Source organism: Anomaloglossus baeobatrachus, chromosome 7 (assembly GCF_048569485.1).
Source record: "Anomaloglossus baeobatrachus isolate aAnoBae1 chromosome 7, aAnoBae1.hap1, whole genome shotgun sequence".
Lineage (NCBI taxonomy): Eukaryota > Metazoa > Chordata > Amphibia > Anura > Aromobatidae > Anomaloglossus > Anomaloglossus baeobatrachus.
The window spans coordinates 217865223-217888385 of NC_134359.1; the positions used below are offsets into that span (position 1 = coordinate 217865223).

The following is a 23163-nucleotide window of genomic DNA, read 5'->3' on the forward strand; positions in this document are numbered from 1 at the left end:
ACTATGTACGGAGCAGTGACTGGAGCTGTGCCTCTATCATTGACAGACGACTCTCTACTGATGCAGTTCTGAGCAGGCGGTCAGTCTGTGCTGGTGATTGTGATTACAGTTGCTGCACACTATCTACAGAGCGGTGACTGAAGCCACGCCTCTGACTAACAGCTTGCTCTGTACTGATTTAGTTCTGAGCAAGTGGTCAGTCAGTGCTGGTGGTTGTGATTACAGCCGCCACACATTATGCACTGAACGGTGACTGAAGCCGCGCTTCTATGACGGACAGGCTACTATTTCAGTTCTAAGCCAGCTGTCAGTCAGTGTCTGTGGTCGTGATTACAGCTGCCGCACAGTATGTGCTAAGTGGTGACTGATGACTGACAGCCGGCTCTCTACTGATGCCATTCTAAGCTGGTTGTAAGTCAGTGCCGGTGGTCGTGATTACAGCCACCACACACTGTGAACTGAGCGGTGACTGAAATTGCGCCTCTATGACTGACAGCCAGCTCTCTCTGATGCAGTTCTGAACAGGCTGTCAGGCAGTGTCGGTGGTCGTGATTATAGCCACCGCACACTTTATACTGAGCAGTGACTGAAGCCACACCTCTATGATTGAAAGAGGCTGCCGGGAGGAATTACAATTATTCAGTATGGATCTTGTGCTAGAATACTATTAACCTGCAGATTAATCTCAGTTATTACAGTGTAATAACATTTTTCAACATAACAGATTCCCTTTAAAGTGATCTGGACAGCTGATATATACCGCCCGATCCACGGGCGGCATGTGTCAGGCACTGTCTGTATTATCCCAGTCACGTGTGTGACTGAAATGCTGCTGTGCTTTAGAAAAAAATATCATACTTAAAAAGCAGACGGGGACTAAGCTGTACTAGAAACAAGTCAGACAGGCGGGACCCCGGTCGCTTCTCCTCTACCCTTGATTGACAAGTCTCTCTCTGCATGTGTGTATAGGCAGTGGGCAGAGAAAAGCCGCTGTGGACCCGCCTGTCTGGCTAGTTTCCACTACAACTCAGTCCGTGGCTGCTTTTAATGTATGTGTGACTGACAAGCTGCTATTGAAAAAAACATCTCTGACTGAGAAAATACAGCCAGTGCCTGAAGCCTGCTACTCGTGGATCGGGCAGTATGGATCAATTTAATGAGATGCAAATGATGAAGAAAATTGAAACAAAATTTTCTAAACATCTCAATTTACTCGGTAATGAGTATGATGATGTCCTGTTGAAAATCTGCTCCTTTGATACTGTCACATTCCCTTGTCAAGGCCTCTTCATGACGTTGTTCATGTGCTCTCCAGATTAATCTCCTCTTATCATTGAATACAAAACAAATGCATGACTCATCGATGAAGAGAATAGATTGCCATTCCGGCCTCCATAACATATGAGAGTGGTGGCGTGAGGTCAATGGAACACCTTTCCCAGCGTCATGCAAACCTATTCGGCAGGTTTGTGTAGACCCTGTTTGCCCCCTGCAACTTGGCATGTGACTCTTAACTTCACTTGCCTCACAGAATAGATCACCGCACACCATTCTTTGAACATCATGAGCCAACTTGGGCTACACCATAAAGAAGCCTTCAATAGGTAATGTCACATCGGTCCTGCTACCAGGATCAAGGTGTGCTGTGGCATAATGCACAATAGCTGGACCCTTGAAGACTTTATTTCAGGTACTCTAGCAGTTTGGTAATTTGGTTGTGAAACCAGTGGTACAGCCAGGAGACTATATTTCAACATGACAACACCAGACTGCATGTTGCTACAGTGAATAGCCTGTGTGGCCTAAAAGTGCTATCATGGCCTCCAATGTCTCAGGACTTGTCCTCCAATAACCACATCTTAAGGCTGCTTTACACGCAGCGACATCGCTAGCGATGTCGCTCGTGAAAGCACCCGTCGTTTGTGCATCACGGGCAAATCGCTGCCCGTGGCGCACAATATCGCTAGGCCCCCGTTACACGGACTTACCTTCCTAGCGACGTCGCTATGGCCTGTGAACAGCCTCTTTTCTAAGGGGGCAGTTAGTGCGGCGTCACAGCGACATCACTAAGCGGCCGCCCAATAGAAGCGGAGGGGCGGAGAGCAGCCGCATGAAAGACACGCCCACCTCGTTGCCAGAGGACACAGGTACGGTGTTGTTCGTCGTTCCTGGGGTGTCACACGTAGCGATGTGTGCTGCCTCAGGAACGACGACCTGCGTCCAAAAGCAGCAACGATTTTTGGAAAATGAACAACGTGTCAACGATCAACAATTAGGTGAGGTAATTTTGATCATTAGCGGTCTCTCGTACGTTTCACACGCAACAACGTCGCTAACTAGGCCGGATGTGCGTCATGAGTTCCGTGACCCCAACGACATCTCGTTAGCGATGTCGTTGCGTATAAAGCGGCCTTTAGACGTCATTGGTCGACAACTTAAAAGCGAGCTGCCAGCAGTGGATCTTGATGATTTGTGTACCCAAGTGCATTCAGTGTGGTAGAACATTTCTCCGATAACCATTACTACGGTCATTAATAGCATTCAAGTATTTAAAAAGGACATGTGGTTGATAGGTCATTAATAGCAACCAAGGTGTGTAAGTGCACGGATTTGAATAAATCTAGATGGTTTTAAAAAATAAATAAATAAATAAATTCCCATTCATTTCATTACTTGCATATCAGCAACATGTCTATTTATCCTGTGATTTCCATAATTCCAAGAACCTTCCTTCTTGGAGTTGCAATATCCGTGTTGAGTAGGGTATTCTGAATGTACAGTCATATGAAAAAGTTTGGGCACCCCTATTAATGTTAACTTTTTTTCTTTATAACAATTTGGGTTTTTGCAACAGCTATTTCAGTTTCATATATCTAATAACTGATGGACGGAGTAATATTTCTGGATTGAAATGAGGTTTATTGTAATAACAGAAAATGTGCAATCTGCATTTAAACTAAATTTGACAGGTGCATAAGTATGGGCACCTCAACATAAAAGTGACATTAATATTTTGTAGATCCTCCTTTTGCAAAAATCACAGCCTCTAGTCGCTTCCTGTAGCTTTTAATGAGTTCCTGGATCCTGGATGAAGGTATATTTGACCATTCCTGTTTACAAAACAATTCCAGTTCAGTTAAGTTTGATGGTCGCCGATCATGGACAGCCGCTTCACATCATCCCACAGATTTTCAATGATATTCAGGTCTGGGGACTGGGATGGCTAATCCAGAACATTGTAATTGTTCCTCTGCATGTATGCCTGAGTAGATTTGGAGCGGTGTTTTGGATCATTGTCTTGCTGAAATATCAATCCCCTGCGTAACTTCAAGCGTCACTGATTCTTGCACATTATTGTCAAGAATCTGCTGATACTGAGTTGAATCCATGCGACCCTCAACTTCAACAAGATTCCCGGTGCCAGCATTGGCCACACAGTCCCAAAGCATGATGGAACCTTCACCAAATTTCACTGTGGTTAGCAAGTGCTTTTCTTGGAATGCCGTGTTTTTTTTGCCTCCATGCGTAACACCTTTTTGTATGACCAAACAGCTCAATCTTTGTTTCATCAGTCCACAGGACCTTCGTCCAAAATGTAACTGGCTTGTCCAAATGTGCTTTTGCATACCTTAGGCGACTCTGTTTGTGGCGTGCTTGCAGAAACGGCTTCTTTCGCATCACTCTCCCATACAGCTTCTCCTTGTGCAAAGTGCGCTGTATTGTTGACCGATGCACATTGACACCATCTGCAGCAAGATGAAGCTGCAGGTCTTTGGAGGTGGTCTGTGGATTGTCCTTGACTGTTCTCACCATTCTTCTTCTCTGCCTTTCTGATATTTTTCTTGGCCTGCCATTTCTGGGCGTAACAAGAACTGTACCTGTGTTCTTCCATTTCCTTACTATGTTGCTCACAGTGGAAACTGACAGTTTAAATCTCTGAGACAACTTTTTGTATCCTTCCCCTGAACAACTATGTTGAATAATCTTTGTTTTCAGATCATTTGAGAGTTGTTTTGAGGAGCCCATGATGCCACTCTTCATAGGAGATTCAAATAGGAGAACAACTTGCAAGTGGCCACCTTAAATACCTTTTCTCATGATTGGATACACCTGCCTATGAAGTTCAAAGCTCAATGAGGTTACAAAACCAATTTAGTGCTTCAGTAAGTCAGTAAAAAATAGTTAGGAGTGTTCAAAACAAGAAATTGATAAGGGTGCCCATACTTATGCACCTGTCAAATTTAGTTTAAATGCGGATTGCACATTTTCTGTTAATACAATAAACCTCATTTCATGAGTCCATCAGTTATTAGATATAAGAAACTGAAATCGCTGTTGCAAAAACCCAAATTGTTATAAAGAAAAAAGGTTAACATTAATAGGGGTGCCCAAACTTTTTCATATGACTGTATATCCTGCACCCTTATGAAATGAAATCTGTTTTACAGGTACACTGAAATGTATTCGGAATTGTGAACACTTACACTGTATATTGTAAATGCAAAGTCAATCGCCGGTGAATGGGAATAAATCTTTTCATATCCTGTCTCCTTGGCATTTTACAAATTAGTTGATTTGCATTGAATTGTACAACAAACACTTCACAACAAGCATGGCGCTGCAAGAGCTCAGCGGGTCTTCCTGCTATTTTATTTATCGATTTCCAATGTACTTTAGAAGTCTGCATAGAGGGTGAATAATATATCTCTGGAACTGAAGGAACAGAACATTGCTTTGGCCAAGGCAAAATATATTTCCTTTATTACAAATATAAAAGTATTAAAGAATTATTGTTAAAGAATTAGGCACCACATATTGTGTGAAATAAAAATATCAAAATAAGAAAAAAAATTTATGAGCTCTTTAAAACTTATGTAAGAAAAAAAACTACGAATATATGCTTAGTAAATAAATTAATACAATTTTTAAAATTAATATAATTTACACAAAGTATTTATGACTAATAGTTGCAATGTTTGCTCTCTACTATCTAGTTAATCTTAATTTTTCTATGTAATTTCATAGTGGGTGATCTACTTTTTAAAATAAAACCATTGACTCATAAAGTCCAAAAATCTATTTTTTTCCCCTTTTAGAATAATGCACTCAGTGTCGGTTTGGAACAAAGATGTGACTTGATCCTCAAATAAGAATTCGTATAAGTCCATGTTCACACATGTAGCTTTTTATCTGCATGTGTTTTACAGCTACAAGTAGGAAATGTGGCGTTTTGAAAGCCTAAAATATATAATTGTATTACTGTACAAAATAAAAGAATAACATACACAATGATAAAAAGGATGGAAGAATCCGTACAAAGTAAAGACAGACACAGAGCGCATCAGAAGATGTGCATATATAAGGAGCTTTATGATCAATGTCCACATAGAAACATAATGAAATACAGGTATAATAGGCACAGCAGTCATAAGTTCAGCCAGAGACCGTGAACATTAAGGCCTTGTGGCCACAGGGCGTTTTTACAGCGTTTTTTCTAGCGTTTTTCATTGCTTTTTTTAATCAATAAAAGCAAGGAAAAAGCATCCCAGCAAAGTCTATGAGAATCGGGACTTGCTGTGCCCACGTTGCTTCTTTTTCAGTTGCTTTTTATCTTGCTGAAAAAAGAAGCAACATGTCAATTGTTTTAGCGTTTTTTCCTGCTTTTTTCCCCAATTGACTTCAATGGAGTAGGGAAAAAAAGCAGGAAAAAACGCATGTGTAATGCCCACGTTGCTTTATACTTTATGCGTTTGGGCGGTTTTAGGGAGAAAAGAAAGCTATGGCTATATAGATTCCTTCATAGAAGAAAGCGACATAGCCAGCGTCGGCAGCTATTTCCTTACCTCCCATTCTTTATGGGACACCTCTGCAGAGACCCCCGCTGGCGTCATAAGGTTATAAGCATCATAAGAGTTCATCCCAGCGGGGATCTCCAGGAAATCCCCCAGTAATCCTCCTGCAGGAATTGTATTCCCCTCCTGATATCCCCGAACTTATACAGCGAGGTGTAACGGTAAACAATGCAGGGACCCCCGCTGACGTCACAAGGTAAAGAGTTCATCCCAGCGGGGATCTCCAGGAATGCGGGGGGCATTGCTCGGTAATCCCCCTGAATGAATTGTATTCACCTTGTGACATCCCCGAACTTCCTTGCAGCGACGTGTTGCGGTAAACAATGTAGGGACCCCCGCTGACGTCACAAGGTGAATAATTCATCCCAGCGGAGGATCTCCAGGAAAGCCCCCGGTAATTCTCCGGCATGAATTGAATTCACCTCCTTACATCCCCAGACTTCCCTGCAAAGAGATGTCGTGGTAAAACACCGCAAAAATATGCCTGGTGCACAGCCTATGCCACATAAATGCAGGCAACCCCCGTTGACGTCAAGGTGAACCCCGAAAAACCCCGGTGATCCTCCTGCATGAACTGTGTTCACCTTGTGCTGTGCACCAGGCATTCAGTATTCTTGCAGTGTTTTACCGACACCACTCTACAGGGAGGTCCGGGGATGTCACAAGGTGAATACAGTTCATGTAGGAGGATTACCGGGGTTTCCTGGAGATCCGCTGCTGGGATGAACTCTTCACCTTACTCACCTCTCTGCAGACTCCCGGGTCACGTCCCATGGGCTCCAGGACCCGCCGGTAAGCAGCTGATTGTTTACGTCCAGCTGTGAAAAGCCTGCCGGCTTTTTAACAAGCAGATGATGAATCAGCTGATCTTCGCTGAACTTAAACGATTGGATGATGCTATCAGGTGATAGCATCAGCTGCTTACCTGCGGGTCCTGGAGCCCATGGGACTTTTAAACAATCAGCTGATGTGTAACCTGATTCAGGTCCTTGAACCGGTGTCAGGTTCAAAGACCTGAATCCAATATCATCTGATCAGAAGGCAAACCGATCAGATGATGTGTCATCATCTGATCAGTTTGCCTTCCGATCAGATGATATTGGATCCGGATTGCTATACCCAGGACTGCGGCGGAGGGGGGATCTTTAGTTCAATAAAGATGGAGTCACTAATTGTGTTGTGTTTTATTTCTAATAAAAAATATTTTTCTCTGTGTTGTGTTATTATCTTTACTAGAAATTCATGGTGGCTATGTCTAATATTGGCGTGACACCATGAATTTCAGGCTTAGGGCTACAAAGCTGGCCCTAACCCCATTATTACCGAGCGAGCCACCCAATACCAGGGCAGCTGGAAGAGTTGAATACAGCGCCAGAAGATGTCGCTTCCTATTAACGCGCCATTTTCTGGGGTGGCTGCGGACTGCAATTCACAGTGGAAGGGGCCCGGAAAGCTTGGGCCACCGTGTGCTGCGGATTCCAGTCTCCAGCTGCCTAGTTGTACCTGGCTGGACACATAAATTGGGTGAAGCCCACGTTGTTTTTTTTTTTTTTTTGTTTTTTTTATTATTTTATGAAATTCATGAAATAATTAAAAAGAAGGGCTTACCTATATTTTTGGTTCCCAGCTGGGTACAAATAGGCAGCTGGGGGTTGGGGGCAGCCCGTACCTGCATGTGTTACTTGGCTGGTATACAAAAATATGGCGAAACCCATGTCAATTTTTTGGTTTTATTTTTTTTTTTAAATTCATTAAAAAAAAAATAAAAAAAACAAACACATAACCCAAAAGGGTTAGGGGTAAAGAAAAAAAATGCGTAGGTTCCCGCTGCATTTTCTATTTCTAGCTAAGGGTAACCCAAACAGCTACTAGCTGCTAACCCTTACAGCTTGGTGTTACCTTCACTGGCAATGGAAAATCCAGGGAAGCCCTTTTTTCTTGAGTTTTTTTTGCCAAAAATCTAAAAGAAAATGACGTGGGCTTCGCCCAATTTTTGTGTCCAGCCAGGTACAACCAGACAGCTAGGGACTGGAATCCGCAGCGCAGAGTGGCCCAAGCTTTTTGGGCCCCCTGCTACGTATTGCAGTCTGCAGCTGCCCCAGAAAATGGTGCTTTCATAGAAGTGCCATCTTTTGGCGCTGTATCCAACTCTTTCAGCGGACCTGGTCAACACAGAAAAAAATACTTTATTAGAAATAAATACACAGACACACTTAGGGACTCCATCTTTATTACTCCCTCTCACCCCTCCTCGATCCTGGTCTTCTGTCACCGATCTAGCTCTGCTACATCAGAAAGCATGGGGGAGGAAGAACGCTTCTGCTCCTCGTGCTGTCTAATCACTCAATGAGTGAGCAGAGACTGCGGGTTGGTAAGCGGTTACATCACCGCTGCCACCGTTGCCATAGTAACCTAATGAGCGAGTTACTATAGCAACAGTGATCTCTGAGTACCTGATTCCCCGCACCGCTATTCACCTGCATGAGCCGGTGAATAGCGGCGCCGGTAAACGATCTAATGGATCATCATTTTCCTGTCACTTTTATTCCAAAATGGAGATTGAAGAAAATGGGTTAAATAAGGAAATAACATCAGAACACCTTTTTTTCCACATCCAACTTTAATGAACTGAAACAAGCATTCAATATTAACAAAAGAAGCATGAAAAAAAGCACAAAAGCATGAAAAAAAGCAGGGAAAAAAGCATGAAAAGAAGCAAGAAAAAAAACCATGAAAGCATGAAAAGAAGCATGAAAAAAAGCATGAAAGCATGAAAAGAAGCATGAAAAAAAGCATGAAAGCATGAAAAGAAGCACAGAAAAAAGCAGCTTTTTTTGTGCTGAAAAAAAAGCACCGTGGGCACATAGCCTAACATGTGGTCAGGGTACATGGCAAAGATGAGAACGACAGTAGAGGGCAGAGTGAAAGTCCATATAAGGAGAAAAAAAAACAACACGCGTTTGGCATATTCAAATGGTACGCTTCTTCATAGGGGATGGTGTAACCCTAGACTGTCAGGACCTTAAAGGAAACCTGTCAGGTCCAATATGCACCCAGAAACATGAGCAGTTCTGGGTGCATATTGCTAATCCCAGCCTAACTGTCCCTGTATACACTGGCATAGATAAAGAGATCTTTAGAAAAAGTATTTCTAAAGATCTTTTACCGTATGCTAATGAGCGAGGGCACTAGCCCCCTGGGCATTAGTTCCCCAGCCAGTTGCCCCCATTAGCATGTTAGCACACCCCTGTGGGCGTGCTAACATGCTAATGAATAAGCAGCTTCACAGGATGATCTCACCTCTCCGCCGCCATCGCGTCCGACGGGGGATTTCGGCTCAGTGTGCATGACCCAGAGTTTGGGTCATGTGCACTACTTCTGTTTGAAGTTAGGACACGTACAACCGGCTTCATAGTGCGCATGACCGGAACTCTGGGGTCATGCGCACTGAGACGAAATCCAGCGGAGAGGTGAGCGAGATCATCCTGTGATGCTGCGTATTCATTAGCATGATAGTACATCCACAGGGGCGTCCCTAATATGCTAATGGAGGCGACTGGCCAGGGAACTAACGCTCAGGGGGCTAGTGCCCTCGCTCATTAGCATACAGTAAAAGATCTTTAGCAATACATTATCTATGCTAGTGTACACAAGGACGGTTAGGCAGGGATTAGCAATATACACCCAGAACTGCTCATGTTTCTGGGTGCATATTGGACATGACAGGTTCCCTTTAAATTTACGATTTGACCTGAGTGGTAGCCAACAGCAGTGATTGCATGGCACATGTGCGCCCGCTGCTGGCATTCAACCAACTTTGCCTGGCTTAGGGTGAGCGCGCATGCACAGGAGTGTGGACACGTCACAGAGGCTCCCGGTGCTACAGGATAGTGGAGGAACACAGCGGCCGGGCACGTACACACAAATCACCTGCTGACGGCCAAACAGTTCTTTATATGGAGAGCATGAAGCTAAAATATGAGAGGACAAATATCAGCCCACAGAAATAAAGGGCATATACATATTACACGAATTACAGACATAATATGTACAATAGAATATTCCAATGCACAAACAATACAGTATTAAATGATGCTTCCAAGGTCCTATTATGAGATCACCATATGGTTTCACCGAACCCATAGACTTGTATTGGCCCTTTTTATCTGTGATACCGGAAAAAACTGAAATGATTCTGGTATCCATGAAAAAACATAGATATGTGACTAGCCTCATAGATTATAATGGGTGCATGTCGTGTCCATCATACACAGATTTATGTGAATGAGGTTCAGATGTGTTTGGGTTTTTTTTGTTTTTTTTTTTACTTTTGCATAAAAGTTCCATTTTGATTGTATAACTTTGTGTTTTCCCATTCTGAATGATCTGACTGCACAGCGTTGTATAGTGTATTTTCACAGTAGTATTCTCTCCCATTTAGTTTTATATTCACCTGCTAATAAAACGCTACATGGACCTTGCATACATTTATCAAATTAGATAATTAAACCGGCCGCCTGCTGCAGAGAGATACGATTCAAGGTGACATTAACATTCAGCAGAAGACGCCATGCATTCTCATTCTGCATAATGTTATAAAGTCCGGATATAAGGACTCACACCTAACCGTTACCGGAATGAGGCACGTGTTTAATACTGTAGATCTAATTTTGTAACAAAACGTATTTGTATTTTTTTTTTTCTTTTACTACTCAATGACCACTCACTATCTGGATGCCTAAGGCTGCTTTCACACTGTTTTTTTAACATGCATCCTGAACGTTTTTTTGCTGCAAAAGCGGTTCCTGTTTATGCAAACTGAAATGCAGTTATTTTACAGGATTCTGTCACTTGAAATTATGGGCGGGTATTGGAGTCATGTGATCAGGAGTGAGGGGAACTGAACGTGATAGACTGGAAATTCAGATGGAGAAAGAGAGAGAGAAAAAGAGCGAAAGAAAGAGGGGAAAAAAGGAAAAAAAGAGAGAGAGAGAAAGAAAGACACTACCGCCCTCATCATCACCGCACAAACGCAGGAACTACCATCCCCATCATCACCGCACACACCGGCACTACCACACCCGTCATCACTGCACACACGCAGGCACTACCGCCCCCATCATCACCGCACACACCGGCACTACCACATTCATCATCAGCACACGCACACCGGCACTACCGCACCCATCATCACCGCACACATGCAGGCACTACCGCTCCCATCACCATACACACACTGGCACTACCTGAGTGACGTCACCACTGACAGCGCGGCTCACTTCAGTTTCTGTGCAGAGCTCACAGGAGCGGCGGTGTTCTACTGCCGCTCCTGTCAGCTTCTGATGTAACAGAGCTGAAGGCGTCGTGGGACCTCGTGGGACACCGTGTGGATTACGTCAGACCTGGAGGGGTATTTGGAGATTTCAATAAAGTGGTGAAAGAGGGTGTTTTTTTGTCTTTTATTTCAAATAAAGGATTTTTTCGGGTGTACGTGTTTATTTACTTTCATTTACAGGTTAATCAAGGAAGGTGTCTCATAGATGCCTGCCATGATTAACCTAGGACTTAATGACAGATATGGGCTGCCATTAACGCCTTATTACCTCGATTGCCACTGCACCAGGGCAATTCGGAATGAGCCGGGTAGAGTCCCGGGACTCTCGCATCTAATGGATGCGGCAATTCCGGGCGGCTGCTGGCTGATATTTTGAGGCTGGGGGGCTCCCCATAACGTGGGGCTATCCATCCTGAGAATACCAGCTTTCAGCCATGTGGCTTTATCTTGGCTGGTATGAACATTGGGGGGGACTGCACGCCATTTTTAAAAAATTATTTATTTATTGTACTGCACGATATAGACCCGCCCACCTGCGGCTGTGATTGGTTGCAGTGAGACAGCTGTCACTCAGTGTGGGGGCGTGTCTGACTGCAGCCAATCATAGGCACCGGTGGGTGCAGTGAAGCAGGGAATACGAGATGGAATAATGAGCGGCCGGCATTTTCAAAAGAGGAGAACCCGCCAGAGCAGTGTGACAGCCATGCAGCGCCACACCCGTGATCGGTGAGTATGAGAGAGGGGGGGAGAGGGAGAGACCGACAGACAAACACAGAGAGAGACCGACCAACAGACCGACAGAGAGAGGGAGAGACCGACAGAGAGAGAGAGGCAGAGAGAGACTCTGTGATCACGCCAGACAGGATCCTGTCTATCAGCATGCCAGCGTTCACATGCGTTTGCGTGCAGTATAGTCAGGATCCAGTGATAAACCGTATTTGGACGCAGCTCAAAAACGCTACAAGTAGCATTTTTAAAAATTTTTAAAATACTGCAACTCGCTGGATCCTCACTAAACTGCACGCAAACGCATGTCAACGCATGTAGACGCGTGTCCATTGCAAATGCATTGAAATTAAAACTAATTTGCACTGGATCCGCTTTTGCAGCAAAAAAAACGTTCAGGATGCATGTTAAAAAAAACGTAGTGTGAAAGCAGCCTAAGTTATAGTGGAAAAGTACTAAATGTAAAAAAAAATAAATTATAAATGTACACCAGAAGTCTTATTTTTTAAAAAATAAGTAAATATACTCCAATACCATATATTACATATTTAATTGATCAAAGTACATTTGCAATTGATAACAAAATAAAGTATTAAAATAAAGACTTAAAAAAAATAAATTCAATAACTTTACACACACAGTCTGATAACAAAAAAAAATGCATTTCTTTAAAATATGTATTAAAACAGAGCTGTTAAACCTCCATATTCACAAAATCACTCAAAAGTTCCTGTGCATTTAGGATTGAAACGTTCCTGCCATTTTAGAGTTAAATTTGTTCATGATCATGGGTTCTTCTTTGTAAATAAATGAAATCTGATGTAGCATAATGCAGTCTATGGAGGTCAGTGGCCTCGTCTACCGCTCAGGAAAATGATTTATTATCCGTGACTGTGTGTATGCAATATTTTAATGTCATCTGTTTTTCTACTTAGGAAATATATATATATATTTATTGTATATGTGTGTGTTTGTGTATATGTATATACACTACTTACAAAACATTAGGGATATTTGGCTTAGCCGGTGAAATTTATGTAAGACACAAAAAAAACCACGCTACGGTGAAATTTTAGCATGAAAGTCGGGCATTCAAGTAGAAACATGCAATAGTGATTTCTTCGCAAACAATTTATTGAAACAAAATCCAACAGTACCCTAAAAATATATCAATATCTCAATATCATGTCATGTGGCCTTGAGCATCAATTACAGCTTGATAACAATGTCTCATGTTGATCACAAGCAGAGTTATTGTCTGCCCAGGCATGACATCTAACTCTTATTGAAGGGCGGCCCTCAGATCATTGAGGTTCTGGGGTACAGCGTTACAAGCCTCTACACGGCAACTTGGCTGATCTCATCATTTCTGCTCAGTGTGAATCGTTCATGCAAACCATGCTTATATAAAAGGTTTTGAATGGTCTGATGTGATACCTGGGTGCCTCTCACCTCCCTTAAATATGTCTGGAGTTGTGTGGCATTCATCATCTGGTTATAAAGAGCATTGTTTCAATGAAGCGGTCATCAGTATGGAATGTGACCTGAAGACTCACACTTTTATGCCTTTGAGTACGGTTCCACTTGCGTTTTGCATGGCTGAGTGCAATGCGATAAAACATTGGATTGCACTCGCATAAGTCTAAAATTATGGGGCAGTGTCCATCTGCAATTCATTTTTCATGCCATATCGGCCTGAGAAATGAATCGCAGCACGCTGCATTTGGCAGTGATTCTCGGCTCATGCACACACATACAAGTCTATGGGAGCCTGTGAAACATCGCACTGCACTCACATGTCATCAGACTACAGTGCGATGTACGCGGAGGAGATAGGGAGAAAGTGCTCCCTCCCTCTTCTCTGCAGCTGTGATATGATCACAAGATCACATCACAGTTGCATGACCCTCAGCTGACACCCGCAGCAGAGGATCATTAGCATATTGCTTTCAATACATGTGCAAGTGGAACTGTACCCTCTCTGTGACTCTTCCAGTCTCTCTGTATCTCTGTTACAACTGCTCATGGCACTCTGTGACACTTTAAGCTCAGCTCCCACTTCTGTCTGAGAACATCCTGCTTGAAGCTTCACAATTGCAATGTACTATTGATCCATTGATATAATGAGACCAAGACGACACTTAACAAATTGTGAACAGCATGATGAGGAGAACTGTTTACTAATTGTAATTGAACCCCAAAATGTGTTGGGCAATTTATGAATTAAACAGCAGTTGTGAAATTTGCCATTAAGCTTCTTTTTAGAGAGTTGTGCAAAGCTGTTGTCTAACAATCAAATATCAAATATAATTTTTCTGGTTAGCCAGTACAAGTATCACTCCTAGAATACTTTTGTAATTTTGGGGCATATTTACATCGATTTTTCTGGCTAACACAGTACCACAATATAATTTTGTATTGTACATCACCAGATGTCAGTAACAACCCATACAATCCACGCAGGCAAAGAAATCAAACCATAGATGTCCATAAATTATGTATATTAATGAGAAGTTACACAGGGAAAAAAATATTAAACACATGAAGAAGAGAGGTGCAAAAAGCCATGGAAAGCCATGATACCAGCTTAAATCGATCAGTGATTAAAAAGAAATGCTACCACTTAGTTAAAAATGTCAGCTAGTTCAACTGATGGCTTATATAAAGGTATCTCATAACTAAAAAGCCACACAAGAAACCTCTCATGATAGGTAAAATGAGTGAGCTGTCTTAGGACCTTCACAACTTTATTGCAAAACATACTGATGGCATTGGTTACAAAAGAATTTGTAAACTAGTGAAGGTTCAAGTGAACACTGCTGTAACCATAATCTAGAAGTGGAAGAACATAATTTTACCATAAACTGGCCACAAGAAAGTGCTCCCCATAAGATTTCAGACAGAGGAGTGAAAAGAATTATCATAAAAGTTGTTTAAGGTCCAAGAACTACCTGTGGAGAGGTACAAAAAGATCCCAGAATCAGCACGTACAATTTTTTTTTTTTTTTTTTTAAACAATAAGTAATGCATTCAATCTCAAAGGTCTGTATGCATGCTCACCACACAAGACTCCGTTAAGAACAAAAAACATATTCAAGCACATTTAAAGTTTGCTCAACAACAGTTAGAAAACCCTCTGAAATGCTGGAGATTATATTCTGGTCAGATGAGACCAAAATGTAACTCTCTGGATGCCAAACACAGCATGTTTGGAGGCCAAAAGGCACTGCATGTCACCCCGAAAAAACCATACCAACAGTGAAGTTTAGAGGAGGGAACATCATGGTGTGGGTCTGTTTTTCAACATATGGCACTAGCAAACTTCATATTGATGGAAGGATAAAGGACAAATATGCCAAGATATTATTGATAAAAATCTGCTGACATCTACCAGGATGATGAAGATGAAACAAGGGTGGACATTTAAGCAAGACAATGATCCGAAACACATAGCCAAACAAACGCTCAAAAAGTTTCAGATAAAGAAAATAAAGCTACTCCAATGGCCCCGCATCACCTTACCTGAATCCAATAGAAAATTTATGGAACACACTGAAGCTTAGAGTTCATAAAAGCAGCCCACGGAGCCTTCAAGATTTGAAAAGTGTTTGTGTAGAAGAATGTCCCAAAATCACACCTGAGCAATGCATGCACCTAGTTTTTCCAAACAGGAGGAGGTTTCTTGAAACTGTCGTCAGCAAGAAAGTTTTTTTTTTTTTTACGTAGTATTTAATAAATTTCAGTAACTGCGTTCGGTATTTTTTGCCTTTATTATTATTACTAATCACTAACTTTATTGACCTCTATGGTTTGATTTCTTTGCCTGTGTGGGCTGGATTTGTGGTTACCGATATCTGGTGAGAAATTAATTTCAATAGTATCTTTTATAAAATATATTTATCATGGTGGTATCAGTAAACATATGGGTATCTTATAGTGTGCTTAATATATCTATATATTGTATTTTTCAGGTTATAACCATCCAGCCCTTATAAAAGTTCTGCAACAGCCACAAAACCTGGTAAATATTCAACACTTTTATGTGACAATGTGTTTGAGAGATCCTGTCAGCAGGATTTAGCACTATAAAGTAAATATATGGCCATAATGGCACTGTGATGCTGAATAAAAGGATACCTGCAGTGAAGAAATTCGATCTTTGGTTGCTGAATAGTCTCCTTCTAAACTTTTCATCATGACGTCATCCACGTATCGCTTGTGTATCCGTGCGGGACTTGGGGGTAGGGTCTTCTTCTTTGCCCCTCCATCTGCCTTTTGAAATTCTGTGCTGCCTCCATGATTGCGGTGGGCGGCACGTGCGCAGTGTGATTTTTGTGGCTGCTCAGCAGGTCTTCAATAAGTTTGTGCTGGTGGCAGCTCATATGCAAATAAAGATTTCGACTTAATGAAGAGGTTATTTACCTGAAATCTGTCAACGCATAGCCATGTCTGGCTCCATTTTATTGAAGACAGTCGTAGAATTACGCTGCACACAGTCTTCAATAAAATGGCGATGGATGTGGCGCATGCACAGACTAAGATTTGAGCTCAATAGCCTCTTCATTAAGCTGAAATCTTGATCTGCACATGCGCCACCATCGGCCTCTTTTAATTTAAGACTATGTACATTGCGATTTTACAGACTATCTTCAATAAAATGGTGCTAGATGTGGCCATGCGTAGACCAAAATTTCTGCTCAATGACATCTTCATTAAGCCAAAATCTCAATCTGCACATGAGCTACCACCGGTGCCATTTTATTGAAGACCATGCTCAGTGTTCTTCAATAAAATGGCGCCTGATGCAGTGAATACACAGATTGAGATTTCGGCTTAATAAAAACGAAAATGCCTGAATGCCTAACGTAGCCTGTGGTTCAATTGTGGGAGCCCCCTTCTTTTACTGGTACTGTTGCTTTCTCAAGGAGGAAGAGGGTCTTTTTAGGTAATGACTATATGTATGTAACTTGTATGTCGATTTTATAATGGGAGTCAATGGGAAACTCGAGCTGTTTTCTAGGAAATCTTCCTGAAAAATGCTCTAGTCCCCAATGACTTCAATTATACTTGGTACTCAAGTTGCGCCCATCTGAGCATCCAACTGCTTGTTACGAGTACCAAGCTTCCAAGCATTGTAGTGCCCGCTCATCACTAATGAATAACTTTGCAGTGAAATATTCCCTATAATTATTGTCAAGATGTTTAGAAATAATTGTAGAAGAAAAGCTTGTGGAAATGTCCTCCTAAAGTTGCCCCCCTTTTGTATTTCTTGACTTTAGCGTGTTGAGGGAGATGTCGGTTGGGCATGTCTGATTTCGTACTGTTGATCGCTTTGTTTTCCCAGAGATGAGCCGCTGGCAGAGATGTCTGTTGCTGGTTTTCTCATTGAGAAGACAGGAACACTTTGGGCTCCTGTGTATGGGAAAAATGGCTAAAATGTCTGCCAGCCAATGGTTATCCAAAGCATCGTCCGGCCAACAGCCATATAATTTATCTTGCTTTATCTTCAGGAGCCTTATACTCCCAATTTTCCTGGCTAACTGATTGATAGGGCTCGTTCAAGACTAGTATATTATATGTACCTCTGTGCCACAAAGAGCCCATTGCCCCATTTATTGCCAGCGTACTTGTCCAATTTTCCATATGAAGTAATGCTCTGTATGGAAAAGATTTCAGCATGAACTATTCTGGTTTGATTTATGAATTAGACTAGTGCATGTAAATAGCAAGCCGTTTATGCATGTGTCCGCTTTGCCGGCAAGCCCACAAAGCAGCAGAAACAGGCAGTCACAGCTGCAATTTGCAGACACGACTGGTCCACTTTTTAGTAGAGCCATCTGAAATCAGCTATTGGTAGTACAGATCAGCAGCAGTTTTACCTCTACGGCATTATTAGAGAGTACCGGCACTGAAGCTAATAGCGCACTCCACCAGCTTCAGAGTAGCCATTACAAGCTCTATAAAAAAAAAAGTGCCTGTAAGCACTGAGCTCCTTTCCTTGGTGCCTGGCTACTTGGAGACCACCTATACCAAACATGGTATCCATCCACAGACAGCCGTTTCGGGGTATTTGCCCCTCATCAGTGTAGGAATCTGGCTAGTGGGGGCAATGCCTAGTAAAAGACTACTTAAGCAAGCATTGTTGACCTTGGGGAGATCAACATATCCACTGCGGACACACCATCACGTGTTTCTCGACGCAGTGATTCTAGAGCAATGCCCCCTGGGAAGTATGCAAATAAGAAAGCCGCGGAGACACCATCACGTGTTTCTCAATGCTGCCAGGAAACTAGCCAGGTCTTTCACCGGGAAGGAACAACCACGGGAAGGGCAGTCTCCAGTCAAGGAGACCACCTATACCAAACATGGTATCCATCCACATACAGCCGTTTCGGGGTATTTACCCCTCATCAGTGTGGAGTAGGAATCTGGCTAGTGGGGGAAATGCCTAGTAAAAGACTGATTTATGAATTAGACTAGTGCATGTAAATAGCAAGCTGTTTATGCATGTGTCCGCTATGCCGGCAAGCCCACAAAGCAGCAGAAACAGGCAGTCACAGCTGCAATTTGCAGACACGACTGGTCTACTTTTTAGTAAAGCGATCTGAAAACAGCTATTGGTAGTACAGATCAGCAGCAGTTTTACCTATACGGCATTAGTAGAGAGTACCGGCACTGAAGCTAATAGCGCACTCCACCAGCTTCAGAGTAGCCATTACAAGCTCTATAAAAAAGTGCCTGTAAGCACTGAGCTCCTTTCCTTGGTGCCTGGCTACTACTTATTGACTGTAATGGTGAACAGTAACCTTGGAAACAAAGCATCAACAATGAAATAAAGAAAATCTTCTGTTATTGAAATATTTTACTTATTTAATGTTCTGAGAATAACTCTTTAATAGTGTTTACAGTCATACTGTACTGGTAATTATCAGTGAATGAATTTCAATCTCTATTGATATTATCAGGTAAACTCACAAATGTGGATTTTTTCCTAGAGCACATTTGTCAACAGACCGGCACTGGGAATCCTACCGCCTGAGAATTTCGCAGAGAAATTGGAGGAGTCGTTGTTATCTGTAAGTAGTTTCCAGCATTTCTTATCAGTGTAGTCTTTACTGTGTAATCACTGGTATTTGTGTGTGGGGAATAGAATAAAGTAGACTATGTGCACATGCTGCGTTTTTTTGACGCTGCGTTTTTGTGTTTTTTGGCCGCTAAAATTGCACAAAAACGCACTTGCGGCAAAAAACGCGCAAAAACCGCACCGGTAAAAACATGCGTTTTTACCGCATTTTGATGCGTTTTTCGCTGCGTTTTGCTGCGTTTTTGATGTCTGCGTTTTTTCTGCATTTTTCCATTGCATTGCATGGGGGGAAAAATGCAGGAAAGAATTGACATGTCCATATTTTTTTTTTATGCTCAAAAACGCAGCTTAAAAAAAAAGTTGTCTGCGGACAGCAAAAATGAAAACTCATAGACTTTGCTGGGGAAGCAAAGTCATGCAGTTTTGAGCCCAAAAACGCTCCCGAAAAAACGCACTGTGCACACATAGCCTTATATTGTTGAGAGGTGGATGCAAACCTGGTTTCATGAAGTTTTTTTTCCTACTTAGGTTGGACCAAAAGGAATGAGCCAGATAATGACCATGTCTTGTGGATCCTGCTCCAATGAAAATGCATTCAAAATAATATTCATGTGGTATAGGGTAAGTTTAAATATACATAGAGGAAAGTAGCACCCAGCACTCATTCATACGTAAAACGAAATTCTTATTTCTTGAATCTAAAGGAATATTGCTTATTCTGCATCAAACTATTTCTTAATTGACCAATTTAAAGTAGCATTCATTTTTTTTTTTTTTTTTTTATTTGACCAGTCACTAATACCCCAAAAAATATAATTCAGCTAGTATTTCCTTATTTAGTTGTTGCTTTCTGGCTGCTCAAAAAGTAATGAAACTGCATAGATTGTACCACAGAAGTTCTCTATGGGAAAAGAGATCAAAACGTCTATCACAGTTGCTGATGATGATTACACGGCTTCAGTCGCACAGTTGTAATGGAGAAGATCAGAGGACCGCCAATGTGATTTGTATACTTTAAATATATTAGCTTTAGGGTTATGTAGAGAGAAGGATGACCACATTTTTGTCTCAGCAGGCACAGATCACATTTGTTCTAGCTGGTTATATGATGGTGATAAAGCATTCGATTTTTAGCGTAGAGGAATAAAATGCAGGATGAGAGCTAGGAATCAAAATTGAGACTAAGGGCTCATTCACATGACCGTTCCGTCTGTACTGGTCAGTTTCTGTTTTTTTGCGGACCTATAGACAGGACCATCTTTTCAATGTCTTTTGTGTAGGATCGGATGGCACACAGAAGCACTTCCGTGTGCATCCGATCCTATAAACAAACACATTGGATGCCGTATGTCCATTCCGTTATTATGGAACATGTCCTATTCTGTTCCATAATAATGGTCCGTGACCCAATACAAGTCAATGGGCCCGCAAAATCCCCGGAAGCCGCACGGAAGCACTTCCATGTGACCTCCGTCGGGTGCCTGTGCAGTCTGTGTCCCGCTCCCGCACCAGCCCTGCAGCTGCCCGCACTGCAGTGTGTCAGCATATGCCAGAACTGCAGTTCGAGCAGTCGCAGGGATGATGAGCGTTGCCGTCAGGAGGTTAGTTAAGTTTATTACCTGCGGTGATGAAGTCCTGCCCTCCTGACGTCAGCGCTGGTCACTCATAGCCGCATTCTCACATCACCTCTCGCGGCCGGCCCGAGACTCTGACTAGCGGTGACGTCATGGGCCACTTGCGATACTTGTGAACGCGGCGGGCATAGAACTTAGTGATCACCGCAGGTAATGTACCTCGCTAACCTCCTGAAGTCAGCGCTGGTCATGCCCTGCAGTGACCAGGGCTGACCTCATGATGTTACCTCAGGTCACTGCATTGCTCTCCCAGTCAATGGGGAACATTCTGTTCTTCATTGTCTGGGACAGTGAGTATGGATTGTCGTGGGACCCCTTTATTGAATTACGCCGGACCCGGATTTGTTTTTTCTTTTAAATAAATTGGTGAAAGAGGGAATGTGTTGGGGAGTTTTTTTTTCTTCAAATAAAAATTTGTTTGTCGTCTATTTTTTTTTTTTTTAAATTACTGAGTGGGTTACTGATGTCGGGTATCTGATAGACGCCGTCACATCAGTAACCCCAGAGCTTGATGCCAGGTGACATTACACATCTGGTGTCAACCCCATATATTACACCGTTTGCCACCGCACCAGGGCATCCGGATGAGCTGGGAAAAAGCACCAGGATTGGCACATCTAATCGATGCGCCACTTCTGGGGCAGCTGCGGCATGCTATTCTTAGGCTGGGGAGGATCCAAGAACCGCGGACCTCCCTGGTCTGAGAATACCAGACCACAGCTGCCCGCTTTACCTTGGCTGGTGATCCAATTTGGGGGGGACCCCACATTTTTTATTTTAAATTATTATTCATTCATTCATTCATTTATTCATTCACTAATCCCTCTATTTATCCCTTTATCTATCTCTGTCTCTCTATTAATCCCTCTATCTATCTTTCTATCTATATCTAGCTATCCATCTATTTATCTATCTAGCTGCTTCCGTGTCTTGCGGTACGCAAAAAGAAAAGGAAGGCACACGGATGCAGCTGTGAAAAAAACAGACCGTGTTTTGCGGACCGCAAAAACGGAACGGTCATGTGAATGAGCCCTAAAGTCAAGAAATACATAAAAGTATACTATACTTGAAAGACATGCAAAGATCCAAACAGTCAGGTAGATAGTGCAGCCATAGAAATAAACTAGAGCAGTTAAATTTAAAAGTTAAAATAAATCTAATAATAACAAAAAATATCCATAACATTATTGTTAAATAGTAAAAAATGTAATGAAGTGTTATTAACATGACCAAGCTTCTGTATTTATTAAAAAAGGCCTCTGAAATTAAGCTAATTATAGGTGGTCTTACTGCTGTTAAACCCTACATGAGCTGTAATCTATGGGAAAACCTGGCAAGACGTCTTCAGTTCCCCTGCAGCCACACCAAGGGCAATGCACAACTCCTGTTAAAATCATTGTGCGAGCTATGTAATGCAATGATTACAAAGGATCAAGGAGATAAAAAATTAATAACAATTAAACTTACACTAATTCATAAAATAATAGTAAATATGAAAATGGGCTTTCAGAACTCGATCACTTCAATGAATGTAGAATAAAATGTAGCGGAAAAAAATAGACTCCACAATTATTATTTTTCTGTAAGAAAACCGCATTTTGCTATTTTACTGATATTCTAAGTGTCATCTTGAATGTCTTTCAGAATAAGGAACGAGGAAACAGCAATGTAACAAAGGAAGAATTGGACTCCTGCATGTTGAATCAGGTAGAATAGCTAAAAAATGAGTCTTAAAAGAAAAATGTGATTCAAAATTACAACTCACAGGGTGATTTTGCATCATTGCGCTTTCATTTTTTCTTCTTCCATGAGCCATCTTTTTTAAAGTGGTTTTTTTTCATAAATATAAACTTATGAGGGCTCATTTCGAACGAGACAAGCTGTAATTTTAGAGTGACACCATTCATTCCATTATATAATGTATTGGATAATGGGGAGAAATGTGTATTAAAATTGAGAGAAAAAAAACCTCGTAATTATGTTTTAATCTTGTTTTTGGCTTCTTATTGTGTGGGGAAAAATGATGGGATATCATTCTACAGGTCAATATAATTATGGGGATAACAAATGTGTATATAGGTTTTATATTGGGTAGTAAAAATTAAAATTATAAAAATATAGTTAAAATATAAAATTATACATTTCTAAAAAAAAAAAAAAAAATATAAAAAAAAAAATGTTTTGTGTTGCCGATTTTTGAGACTCATAACATTTTCATTCCTATGTTGGGGAACTTGTGTGAGGGCTTTTTTTTCCCACCCTAGATGACCTTGTTGTTATTGCCATTTTGGGGTCGATACAATGTTTGGATCGCTAATTATTGCATTTTTGCTGTATTTGCAGCAACCAAAAATATTCCTTTCTTACTTATTGATCTTCTCTTTACTGCTTTTACAATAGAGGTAAACAGGTGACCGGTTCCCTTTAATTTAATTTTCTATTTTGATTAGACTTTTATGAATACAGTGAGAACAAATACGTTTTTTTAGGGGGTGAGGGTTTTTAAATAATTTATTTTATTTTTAAGAAGAC

At 41.6% G+C, this 23163-nt stretch overlaps 1 protein-coding gene across 2 annotated transcripts in view; it reads left to right on the forward strand.

Moving 5' to 3' along the window:
• Positions 1-23163, forward strand: part of LOC142245289 (4-aminobutyrate aminotransferase, mitochondrial-like) — a 192724-nt gene that overhangs the window by 132059 nt on the left and 37502 nt on the right. For both annotated transcript variants that reach the window (XM_075317899.1, XM_075317900.1), the window contains exons 6-9: positions 15885-15934; positions 18909-18989; positions 19526-19618; positions 22276-22338. In XM_075317899.1, the coding sequence (XP_075174014.1) occupies positions 15885-15934; positions 18909-18989; positions 19526-19618; positions 22276-22338 (287 nt within the window). The remainder of the gene's footprint in view (positions 1-15884; positions 15935-18908; positions 18990-19525; positions 19619-22275; positions 22339-23163) is intronic.